This window comes from Hyperolius riggenbachi, chromosome 12 (genome assembly GCF_040937935.1).
Source record: "Hyperolius riggenbachi isolate aHypRig1 chromosome 12, aHypRig1.pri, whole genome shotgun sequence".
Taxonomy (NCBI): domain Eukaryota; kingdom Metazoa; phylum Chordata; class Amphibia; order Anura; family Hyperoliidae; genus Hyperolius; species Hyperolius riggenbachi.
The window spans coordinates 24012129-24025574 of record NC_090657.1 but is presented as its reverse complement, the minus strand read 5'-3'; the positions used below and the strand labels follow the sequence as shown (position 1 = coordinate 24025574).

The window sequence follows — 13446 nt, the reverse complement described above, 5'->3', positions numbered from 1 at the left end:
GCAACGCGATCGCGATTTAGTAAAAAACTTATCGCGGTAGTGGAAATTACTTATACTATGTTATTTAGCAAACCGTGGTGATTTTAAAATCTCAAACTATTATGCGATTTTGTGATTCGGCAATCGCAAACGCTCTAGTGGAAAAGGACCCCTAATGCACCTGAATGGCGGTATTTGCAGCCCCGCCCATGTCGGCATTAGATACATTGTGTGTGTGTCTCTCACCATCACACTCAGATGTGTGTCACCTGGAAGGGCAACTTTGCTGCCTATTTTGCAGTGAATGCACCACCTGTAGCACTAGCTGCCCATGTATGCCTTTAATACTTGGGACAGTAGAGCATTTCTGGTGTCCACAGAAATGAGCTCAGCAGTAGTAAACCACTGCATAACGTATTTTTCCTTCTTATTGCAAAAAAAAAAAAAAAAAAAAAAAATAGAACTAAAAAACAAAAAAAACAAAAACAAATGAGCAAGATTTTGTGCAATGTGTATTTTGCTTTACAGTATAACAAAAAAATATGGAGTACAGCTTTAGGAGACAACAAATTATATATAGTTATTTGTCTATCTACTTCAGCCAGAATAATATGACAGAAAGACATAAACAAGCTGGAAATAAAATGCTCACTAATGTAAGAAAACCATAAATTCCACTGGCAGCGGCATTCATTTACTAACATACAGGCTACACGTGCAGATAGTCTGTAATTACAGGAGAAAAACATGACAGCCTGATCTGACACCATCCCACAAGTTCTGCAGCAGGCTGCTTATATGATTGTTTCAGGCCAGGCCCTGTTACTATGGAAACCCTGATCTCTTTCCTTTCATTACTCCTTATAGCTCCCCCTACTGCTGCCATGGACACAAAAAGACGCTTTACAATGCAGCAAATACAGCCAAGCTCAAGTCAACACTTCTTCCATTTCCAGCAAAACAAAGCATCCAAGACATAAGACTACCGACACAGGCTGGAGCTGATGTCCATGGGGAACAATTACTGTCAGTGTCGCACCACGGTATGTGAGCTCTATACGACTATCTAATAATCTGAGGTCAGGCCAAACGGCGCCTTAGCTGCAGGTGAAGAGCAGGCTGCTATTGTTAGCAAAAAATAGAGAACAGTACTTAACGAAGCTGTTGCGGCATTTTTAAACTAGCACCACTTTTGCAGAAATGAACATCGCATTTTATAATGAAGACACTTCTGATAGTTGACATGTTAAAGCGGACCTATACACTTGTGCAGGAGACAAGGAAAACACAGAGGAATCCACTGTGTGTGTTTTGACAGAACAGCCTTTCTAACTTTATCTGCAAGTAATGGGCAAGTGTAATTTGAGCTGCCAGCTCTTAACTCTGTCAAGGTGGGCCGAGTTCTGTGCTATTATGTAACCACTGCAGGATGATCTCTGTGCACTGTAACAAATAAATGTTTTTCTTTACTGCTACATATCTTTTACAGCAGAGAGAAAATTCTGAGTTCAGGTCCTCTAACCAAATAGTACTCTAGCTTACTATGGGCCGGTTCCAATGCCCCTTTTCTCCTAATTTTTCTCATATTTCATCTTCTGTTTAAAGGACAACTGTAGTGAGAAGAATATGAAGGCTGCCATATTAATTTCCTTTTAAACAATACCAGTTGCCTGGCAGCCCTGCTGATCTATTTGGCTGCAGAAGTGTCTGAATAACACCAGAAACAAGCATGCAGCTAATCTTGTCAGATCTGACAATGTCAAACACCTGATTTGCTGCATACTTGTTTAGGGTTTATGGCTAAAAGTATTAGAGGCAGAGGATCAGCAGGATAGCCAGGCAACTGGTATTGACAGTCCAACTGGTATTGACTGCCTTCATATCCCTCATTACAGTTATCCTTTAACTTTTTAAAACTCTGCAAATGAAAAAAAAAAATGTGAAAAGTACTGTCAAAAGTATTCTGAGTATTTTCTTGTTTGCTGGTGGCTCGTTGATCTGTGAATTCTTACCTAGGAGAACATTTTGGAGAACGTCAATTAGATCAGGTCCACCGAGTTTTGCTAGGCAGTTCAGGGTGCATAGGTTGCTAAAACCACCGCCTTTTTCTTTGCTGTAAAGTAGCATGCATGGTTCAGATTCAGAATACCACAGTCTGGAGAATCAGAACCAGAAGAAACAGTCTCTGCCACAGTCTTAACCACTTAACGACCGCCCCCAGCCGATGGGCGGCGGCAAAGACCGGTCCCAAACGACCGCAATACGCCCATCGGCGGGGGCGGCTGCGGGAGTGGCTATGCGGCGATCGCGTCATTCGTGACGCGATCAGCCGCCGGGGACTGGCTCCGCCCCCCGTTCGCCGTAACCCGCCGGCCGTTCGGAAGCGCCGGCGGGTTACTGGCATCCGGATCGCCGCTGCAACAGTGTATAATAGGCTTTGTAATGTATACAAAGCCTATTATACTGGCTGCCTCCTGCCCTGGTGGCCCCAGTGTCCGAGGGACCACCAGGGCAGGCTGCAGCCACCCTAGTCTGCACCCAAGCACACTGATTTCCCCCCCCCTGCCCCCTGATCGCCCACAGCACCCCTCAGACCCCCCCCCTGCCCACCCCCCAGACCACTGTTTGCACCCAGTCACCCCCCTAATCACCCATCAATCACTCCCTGTCACTATCTGTCAACGCTATTTTTTTTTTAAGTCCCTAATCTGCCCCCTACTCCCTCCTGATCACCCCCCCACCCCTCAGATTCTCCCCAGACCCCCCCCCAGACCCCCCCCCCCCCCGTGTACTGTATGCATCTATCCCCCCTGATCACCTGTCAATCACCTGTCAATCACCTGTCAATCACCTGTCAATCACCCGTCAATCACCCCCTGTCACTGCCACCCATCAATCAGCCCCTGACCTGCCCCTTGCGGGCAATCTGATCACCCCCCCACACCAATAGATCGCCCGCAGATCCGACATCAGATCACCTCCCAAATCCATTGTTTACATCTATTCTCTCCTCTAAACACCCACTAATTACCCATCAATCACCCCCTATCACCACCTGTCACTGTTACCCATCAGATTAGACCCTAATCTGCCCCTTGCGGGCACCCAATCACCTGCCCACACGCTCAGATTGCCCTCAGACCCCCCCCCCTTATCAATTCGCCCGTGCAATATTTACATCTGTTCTCCCCTGTAATAACCCACTGATTACCTGTCAATCACCCATCAATCACCCCCTGTCACTGCCACCCATCAATCACCCCCTGTCACTGCCACCCATCAATCAGCCCCTAACCTGCCCCTTGCGGGCAATCTGATCACCCACCCACACCAATAGATCGCCCGCAGATCCGACATCAGATCACCTCCCAAATCCATTGTTTACATCTATTCTCTCCTCTAAACACCCACTAATTACCCATCAATCACCCCCTATCACCACCTGTCACTGTTACCCATCAGATTAGACCCTAATCTGCCCCTTGCGGGCACCCAATCACCTGCCCACACGCTCAGATTGCCCTCAGACCCCCCCCCCCTTTTCAAATCGCCCGTGCAATATTTACATCTGTTCTCCCCTTTAATAACCCACTGATTACCTGTCAATCACCCATCAATCACCCCCTGTCACTGCCACCCATCAATCACCCCCTGTCACTGCCACCCATCAATCAGCCCCTAACCTGCCCCTTGCGGGCAATCTGATCACCCACCCACACCAATAGATCGCCCGCAGATCCGACATCAGATCACCTCCCAAATCCATTGTTTACATCTATTCTCTCCTCTAAACACCCACTAATTACCCATCAATCACCCCCTATCACCACCTGTCACTGTTACCCATCAGATTAGACCCTAATCTGCCCCTTGCGGGCACCCAATCACCTGCCCACACGCTCAGATTGCCCTCAGACCCCCCCCCCTTATCAATTCGCCCGTGCAATATTTACATCTGTTCTCCCCTGTAATAACCCACTGATTACCTGTCAATCACCCATCAATCACCCCCTGTCACTGCCACCCATCAATCGCCCCCTGTCACTGCCACCCATCAATCAGCCCCTAACCTGCCCCTTGCGGGCAATCTGATCACCCACCCACACCAATAGATCGCCCGCAGATCCGACATCAGATCACCTCCCAAATCCATTGTTTACATCTATTCTCTCCTCTAAACACCCACTAATTACCCATCAATCACCCCCTATCACCACCTGTCACTGTTACCCATCAGATTAGACCCTAATCTGCCCCTTGCGGGCACCCAATCACCCGCCCACACCTCAGAACGCCCTCAGACCCCAGCCCTGATCACCTCGCCAGTGCATTGCTTGCATCTATTTCCCCCCTCTAATCACACCTTGAGACACCCATCAATCACCTCCTGTCACCCCCTAGCACACCTACCCATCAGATCAGGCCCTAATTTGCCCCGTGTGGGCTCCTGATCACTCGGCCAAACCCTCAGATCCCCCTCAGACCCCCTTCCGATCACCTCCCCAGTGCATTGATTGCATCTATTTTCCCCTCTAACCGCCCCCTGAGACACCCATCAATCACCTCCTGTCACCCCCCTAGCACTCCTATCCATCAGATCAGGCCCAATACATCCTGTCATCTAAGAGTCCACCCTGCTTATGACCGATTCCACAAAATTTGCCCCCTCATAGACCACCTGTCATCAAAATTTGCAGATGCTTATACCCCTGAACAGTCATTTTGAGAAATTTGGTTTCCAGACTACTCACAGTTTTGGGCCCGTAAAATGCCAGGGCAGTATAGGAACCCCACAAGTGACCCCATTTTAGAAAGAAGACACCCCAAGGTATTCTTTTAGGTGTATGATGAGTTCATAGAAGATTTTATTTTTTGTCACAAGTTAGCGGAAATTGATATGTATTGTTTTTTTTTTCACAAAGTGTCATTTTCCGCTAACTTGTGACAAAAAAAAAATCTTCTATGAACTCACCATACTCCTAACAGAATACCTTGGGGTGTCTTCTTTCTAAAATGGGGTCACTTGTGGGGTTCCTATACTGCCCTGGCATTTTAGGGGCCCTAAACCGTGAGGAGTAGTCTAGAATCCAAATGCCTCAAAATGACCTGTGAATAGGACGTTAGGCCCCTTAGCGCACCTAGGTTGCAAAAAAGTGTCACACATGTGGTATCGCCGTACTCAGAAGAAGTAGTATAATGTGTTTTGGGGTGTATTTTTATACATACCCATGCTGGGTGGGAGAAATCTCTCTGTAAATGGACAATTGTGTGTAAAAAAAATCAAATAATTGTCATTTACAGAGATATTTCTCCCACCCAGCATGGGTATGTGTAAAAATACACCCCAAAACACATTATACTACTTCTCCTGAGTACGGCGGTACCACATGTGTGGCACTTTTTTGCACCCTAAGTGCGCTAAGGGGCCCAAAGTCCAATGAGTACCTTTAGGATTTCACAGGTCATTTTGCCACATTTGGTTTCAAGACTACTCCTCACGGTTTAGGGCCCCTAAAATGCCAGGGCAGTATAGGAACCCCACAAATGACTCCATTTTAGAAAGAAGACACCCCAAGGTATTCCGTTAGGAGAATGGCGAGTTCATAGAAGATTTTATTTTTTGTCACAAGTTAGCGGAAAATGACACTTTGTGAAAAAAAACAATTAAAATCAATTTCCGCTAACTTGTGACAAAAAAAAAAAATCTTCTATGAACTCACCATACATCTAACGGAATACCTTGGGGTGTCTTCTTTCTAAAATGGGGTAATTTGTGGGGTTCCTATACTGTCCTGGCATTTTAGGGGCCCTAAACCGTGAGGAGTAGTCTTGAAACGAAATTTCTCAAAATGACCTGTGAAATCCTAAAGGTACTCATTGGACTTTGGGCCCCTTAGCGCAGTTAGGGTGCAAAAAAGTGCCACACATGTGGTATCGCCGTACTCAGGAGAAGTAGTATAATGTGTTTTGGGGTGTATTTTTCCACATACCCATGCTGAGTGGGAGAAATATCTCTATAAATAGACAATTGTGTGTAAAAAAAATAAAAAAATTGTCATTTACGGAGATATTTCTCCCACCCAGCATGTGTATGTGTAAAAATACACCCCAAAACACATTATACTACTTTTCCTGAGTACGGCAATACCACATGTGTGGCACTTTTTTGCGGCCTAACTGCGCTAAGGGGCCCAAAGTCCAATGAGCATCTTTAGGCTTTACAGGGGTGCTTACAATTAGGCACCCCCCAAATGCCAGGACAGTAAACACACCCCACAAATGACCCCATTCTGGAAAGTAGACACTTCAAGGTATTCAGAGAGGAGCATAGTGAGTCCGTGGCAGATTTCATTTTTTTTTGTCGCAAGTTAGAAGAAATGGAAACTTTTTTTTTTTTTTTTTTTTTGTCACAAACTGTCATTTTCCGCTAACTTGTGACAAAAAATAAAATCTTCTATGAACTCACCATGCCTCTCACTGAATACTTTGGGATGTCTTCTTTCCAAAATGGGGTCATTTGGGGGGTATTTGTACTATCCTGGAATTTTAGCCCCTCATGAAACATGACAGGTGCGCAGAAAAGTCAGAGATGCTTGAAAATGGGAAAATTCACTTTTGGCACCATAGTTTGTAAACGCTATAACTTTTACCCAATCCAATAAATATACACTGAATGTTTTTTTTTTTATCAAAGACATGTAGCAGAATAACTTTCGCGCTCAAATGTATAGGAAATTTTACTTTATTTGAAAAATGTCAGCACAGAAAGTTAAAAAAGTCATTTTTTTGACAAAATTCATGTCTTTTTTGATGAATATAATAAAAAGTAAAACTCGCAGCAGCAATCAAATAGCATCAAAAGAAAGCTGTATTAGTGACAAGAAAAGGAGGTAAAATTCATTTAGGTGGTAGGTTGTATGACCGAGCAATAAACCGTGAAAGCTGCAGTGGTCTGAATGGAGAAAAAGGCTCTGGTCCTTAAGGGGCGAAAAGACTGTGGTCCCGAAGTGGTTAAAGAGGAACTCTAGTGACAATAATGTAATAAAAAAAAGTGCTTCATTTTTACAATAATTATGTATAAATGATTTAGTCAGTGTTTGCTCATTGTAAAATCTTTTAAATCCCTGATTTACATTCTGACATTTATCACATGGTGACATTTTTACTCCTGGCAGGTGATGTAGCTGCTGCATGCTTTTTAGGCAGTTGAAACAGCTGTAAACCGCTTTTTCCCACAATGCAGCAAGGTTCACAGACAGGAAACTGCCAAAAGTACATAATCAGAGTTTCTTGTTGGAGGGGATTCACCACAATATCATCACCACAATATCAGCCATACAGCGCTCCCTGATGGTCTGTTTGTGAAAAGGAATAGATTTCTCATGTAAAAGGGGGCATCAGCTACTGATTTGGATAAAGTTACATTCTTGGTCGGAGTTTCTCTTTAAAGAGAACCTGAACTGAAAATTAAAAGTCAAAATAAACATATACAGGTCATACTTGCCTCCTGTGTCGTCTACTCATCAATCTTTCTCCTCTCCCGCATTCTGTTTGTCCACTGTGATTGATGGAATTCTCTGTCGTTTATTGTGAAAATGGCCATTACCCCATAACTGCTTCCTGGTCAGCACTCTGTTAAACTGTAATATCGCCCACTGAGCCATAGAGAAACATGGACATTACCTTGCACATTCAGCTGTAACTGACAGCAGCGGATATATAACTGACAGCAACTGGTATATTTCAGTTCTGACAAAATGTTGTCAGAATTGGAAGGGTTCACTGTAAGAAGAAAATGGTGAGCCTATGAGAGGAACTGACGGTGAGGTAAGTATGTAATATTCATTTGCAGCTACGTCATGTGTTTATTTTAAATAGTTTTACTCAGTTCAGGTTCCCTTTAAGCTCCATCAGCTACAGGTCAGGTCAGTTTTCAACACCACCTGGTCACCAAGTGCAGCCATGAACTCATCCTGGCCACCAAGTGCAGCCAATAATCCCCCCCCCCCCCCCCACACACACACACCCCAGGTCCCCAAATGCAGTCATTTACCTTTCCTGGTCTCCATTTGCATCCGTTAACCCCTCCTGGTTCCCAATTTTAGCCAGTAACCCTCCTGTTTCCCATTTGCAATCAATAACACCTTATTTACTTTCACCCCTATAAAGGTGCCCATTACAGTACAATCTCCCGAATGATTGAACATCAGGTAACGTTCCATCAAAACAAGTTTCTCATTTAGTCTGATTGGATTCCTTGTGTTCCCCTCTGTTGTTAAGCCAGAATAATAGTTTCCATTTGATCGCAATGATTGGATCAGATGGTCAATCGGTCAGGATATTTGATCGTTAATGGGCACCTTTAGTAAGCAGTGTCGGTCAATTTCTGTTGGCACCCCACCTTAAGCCTGGTACACACTTTCAATTATGATTGGCCAATCACTGACCAATTTTATCATCTCCATGTAGTATGAGGGTTCACCTAGACAACCTGCCCATAGTATTCAATATCTGTTGGCCCTGACTATACAGAGGTGGTAAAATTGGTTAGTGATTGGCAAATAATAATGGAAGGTGTGAACCAGGCTTCAGTAATCAGTGGTGCTAGCCACACCCTCTCCCATGGCAATCAGTGTAACCAGAACCTATCCCCCCCCCCCCACACACACTTAACTAATGCTGCTAGCATACCTTTCCTTTACACAGCTTCACACCCCCTTTCCACTCCTCTTTCCCGGTGATTAGTACAATGCAGTTAAGCATGCTCACTGGCATAAGTGAAGCAGAGATGAGGGGGGACACTGCATCAGGCTGCTAGATTAGGTATGCTGTGGCAGCTCTGCATGTACTCGGGTGCACAGATGGTTTCCACGGCTATAAGTCAAAAATGTAGGTCTGCATTGGGCATAATTTGACCAACATAATTTTTCCTTAGTGAGTCAGGCCTAAATTTCTCTATAGCCAAAGATATACGGTTGCCTTAGGAACAATTGGCTTAAAGAGAATCTGTATTGTTAAAATCGCACAAAAGTAAACATACCAGTGCGTTAGGGGACATCTCCTATTACCCTCTGTCACAATTTCGCCGCTCCTCGCCACATTAAAAGTGGTTAAAAACAGTTTTAAAAAGTTTGTTTATAAACAAACAAAATGGCCACCAAAACAGGAAGTAGGTTGATGTACAGTATGTCCACACATAGAAAATACATTCATACACAAGCAGGCTGTATACACCCTTCCTTTTGAATCTCAAGAGATCATTTGTGTGTTTCTTTCCCCCTGCAGCTATCTTCCACTGAAGTGTCAGGCTGTTTCTTCCTGCAGAGTGCAGACAGTTCAGCCTGTATGTAATTCCTCAGTATGTGAAAGCCCAGCCAGCTCAGAGGAGGATTTATCCAGCTTGTAAAAGATAAGAGAGAAGAGAGAAGCTGCCCTAATCTAAATAATACACAGGCAGTGTGCAGAGAGGGGCCTGGAGGGGGGAGATGCATCACAGAACCACAACACTGAAGAACTTGGCAGCCTTCCAGAGACAGGCTGACAAGTCTGACAAGAGAGAGATAAGTTTATTTATTACAGAGACTGTGATAGTAGAAAGTGCTGCAGTAAGCCAGAACACATTAGAATAGCTTTTGGAACTTGTAGGATGATAAAAAACAGGATGCAATTTTTGTTACGGAGTCTCTTTAAAGGAAACCTGAAGTGAGGTATATGGAGGCTGCCATATTTACTTCCCTTTAAACAATACCAGATGCCTGGCTATCCTGCTGATGACTGACATCAGCAGTGTCTGAATCTCAAACCTGAAACAAGCATGCAGCTAATCTTGTCAAAAACATATAATCTGATGCCCTTACCTTTGAAACAGTTTTTTTTTTGTAAAAATAAAATGTTGAAAAACAAAATCTGATCTGCATGCCTGTCCTTGATCTAAGGCTAAAAGTATTAGAGGCAGAGGATCAGCAGGACAGCCAGGCAATTTTTACTGTTTAAAATGAAATGTCAATCTCCATAGCCCTCTCACATCAGGTTCCCTTTAAAACAAATCCGAACTTAGAGACACTGAAGCGAAAAAAAAAAAATTATGATATAATGAATTGGTTGTGTAGTACGGATAATTACTAGAACAAAGAAAATATTCGCATATTTTTTTCAGTTAGTTTTTTTTTTATAACACTGCATGGTTCTCTAATATTTGCAGTTTACACACTACTCAGCATTCTAAATGATTTCACAGAGCAGGCTAGCAAACTTTTGACCTGTCCCCTGGGGAAGAAAAAAAAACAATAAAATGACAGTTGAGTTGGGATAACAAGCTTCAGAAGACAGAGCTCTCCGTGACTTTGAAAGTCGTGGAGCTCAATGGCTTTTTTGCATAGATAACCAGAGTTTCTTAAAGAGAACCCGAGGTGGGTTTGAAGAATATTATCTGCATACAGAGGCTGGATCTGCCTATACAGCCCAGCCTCTGTTGCTATCCCAAACCCCCCTAAGGTCCCCCTGCACTCTGCAATCCCTCATAAATCACAGCCACGCTGCTGACAAATAGCTTGTCAGAGCTGGCTGTGTTTATCTCTATAGTGTCAGTCTGCTGCTCTCCCCGCCTCCTGCAGAACTCCAGTCCCCGCCTGCATCCCTTCCCTCCCTGCTGGTTGGAGGGAAGGGACGGGGGCAGGGACCGGAGCTATGCAGGAGGCGGGGGAGCAGCTGAGACTGACACTACAGATGTAAACACAGCCTCACAGCATGGCTGTGATTTATGAGGGATTTGAGAGTGCAGGGGGACCTTAGTGAGGTTTGGGATAGCAACAGAGGCTGGGCTGTATAGGCAGATCCAGCCTCTGTATGCAGATAACATTCTTTAAACACACCGTGGGTTCTCTTTAACTCTTCCTATACTGAAAACAATATTAGACTTGTCTCTGCTCCTAATGTTTTGTTTTATTAGCTGTACTACACATACCAATCATATCATAATTTTTTTCACTTCAGTGTCTCTTTAAAATTAACTTATATTATTGATTGTATGTAGAGTAGTAATGGTAATCAGAACTTCCCTGGATTCAAGCAGTGTTATCCTCCATTTAAAGGGCTGCAATTCTAGATCTGAAGTGTAAACTTCAGCCATTGCAGTGTGACTTAAAATCTGGTTCATTCAACTCCACAAGGAGAAATCATGACCTTTTAAACTTTTCAGCACTCGTTATCAGAGGTGTTTGTTCAGTCTGACACAAGTGTTTTGGCTTCAAACTACTTTTCAGGCAAGCTCCTGCAGCATTCATGCTAGCTCAGGTGCATATTCTCATTTAAATGACCCATACATACTAATAATCATTTACCTTTTCTGCTACTGCAAATGAACCATATTGTTGAAAATTAAATTTTCCCAGTTTATTTGCAAATTGAAGTCTGGCAGATCCAGCTGTTTCTAATCCAAGAAATTGAACAAAAGTGTAAAGCTACCATAATGTTACAGCTTTATGAATGAATGTTACTTCTGCTCTACAGGTTGACATTAAGGACAGTGATGGAAAGACCAAAGTCAATTGTTAATGGACAGCACATGAGAGCTGTGAAGCACCAAATGGATACAGAATATCAGGTAATTGGTTTGTTGTTACACAGTGGCTTTGTTCGTGGCACTGCAATAGAATTGTGATGCATGTGTCACTTGCATGAAAAGACAGTGTTGTATTGAGAGAAGTCTAAACAGGTTAAAAATACCATTTGTGTTTACAATATTTATAATACACCCCCCCGACAGATAAATGCACTTTAAAGAAAAATCTAGTATTTGCACATGCAACATTTTCTTCATATTCCTTGTCCTCAAATACTCTACCAGTTTAAAAGTGTTTCCGCGCAAAAAGTTTAAGCCTTCAGAATCAGAAGTGATTTATGTATATAATTTAAAGTATACATATGCTGGTCTCGGCCACAAAAGAGGTAAAAATCAGCTAACATCTTGCCTATCTCTTCTACAAATATAAACTCAGTGACTCATTGCTGTCAGCTCCCATAGCAGAGACCTCCGGTTACGAGTTTTAGGTGTGTAAGAGAAGGCTGAAGTTTATGAACCTATAACACTGCCTTATATGTCAGTCAAGGCAGGACAGTTGGGTCCAACATGATAACCCTCTTATTGCTGACTCTACCAACCAGCAGGAAAGGGGGCACGGATTCTCTTATGGAAAAAATAAATCATATCTGGGCTTATTATTGTGTTAAACTGTAATACTATGTCTTTAACCTCTTCACCTCAAAGGGTTTTTCTGCTCAAAAAACCAGAGCAGTTTTCACCCGTCAGCGCTCCTTCCATTCATTCACCTATAACTTTATTACTACTTATTACAGCGAAACAATCTATATCTTGTTTTTTTGCCACTGTATAGGCTTTCTTTGGGGGGTACTTTTTTTGCTAAAAATTATTTTCTTCTAACTCAGTTTTAATAAGAATAAGAAAAAAAAAACATTTCTCAGTTTTCAGCCATTATATTTTCAAAATGAAACATGCTACCGTAATTAAAACCCACACATTTTATTTTCCCGTTTGTATCGTTTATTGCAACGTTTAAACTTTTTCCCTAGTACAATGTATGGCGCCAATATTTCATTTGGAAATAAAGGTGCATTTTTTAAGTTTTGCGTCAATCCCCAATTACAGGCCCATAATTTATAAAGTAATTGTAGTATACAGTTTTTGTATACATATTAAAAAAGTTCAGTCCCTAAGGTAACTATTTATGTATTTTTTTTAATTTTGTAATTTTTTTTTAACAAAAAAAATAAAAAAAATGGTAACTTTAGGGGAGTGTGGGAGGTCAGGGGTTAATAATAATAATAAAAAAAAGGTAACTAGGGATAATAAACTGAAAAAGGGGGATGTAATATTACAATTTGGCCACAAGATGTCCTCAGTAGTGACTTCAGCTCCGTACTGTTTGTACGGAAACGGAAGCACTACGCATACGGAATGAATGAATGGCCGAGCCGTCTGTATAGACGGCTGCAGCCGTTCACACGGGGAATTAGATCAATGGATGGGATTTGTTTTCCCATTCATTGATCTAGCGGCGGGCGATCGGCGGTAATGAGCGGCGGTACCGAGCGCGGGGGGGCGTGGCGGGAGGGACGTAGTACCTACACGTCCCTGCACAGAGTTATGGCAGTTTGCAGGGACGTAGTTACTCGTCCCGGGGGAGGGGAAATGGTTATTATATCAGTACAGCAACACCTGAGGCCATTGTAATATGATGCCTGGAGCTTACATGGTATTTTCAAAAACATGCAGAAAGCTCTGAGCTGCGTTTATATGGATTTACCATGAATCAGACTTCTCTGGCACCCTATCTAAAATACCAGGTACCGACCCAACCACAATCTCAGATCTGCACACAACCTGCTTTTGTCCTCCTCTAGAATCACCTCCTCACATTCACATATGCAAGACTTCTCACGTGCTTCAGC

General features: G+C 43.2%; 1 protein-coding gene across 2 annotated transcripts in view; it reads left to right on the top strand.

Moving 5' to 3' along the window:
* Positions 1-846: 846 nt before the first annotated feature.
* Positions 847-13446, top strand: part of LOC137541463 (probable E3 ubiquitin-protein ligase MARCHF10) — a 115491-nt gene continuing 102891 nt past the window's right edge. For both annotated transcript variants that reach the window (XM_068262771.1, XM_068262770.1), the window contains exons 1-2: positions 847-1022; positions 11488-11581. In XM_068262771.1, the coding sequence (XP_068118872.1) occupies positions 11507-11581 (75 nt within the window). In that variant the 5' untranslated portion in view covers positions 847-1022; positions 11488-11506. The remainder of the gene's footprint in view (positions 1023-11487; positions 11582-13446) is intronic.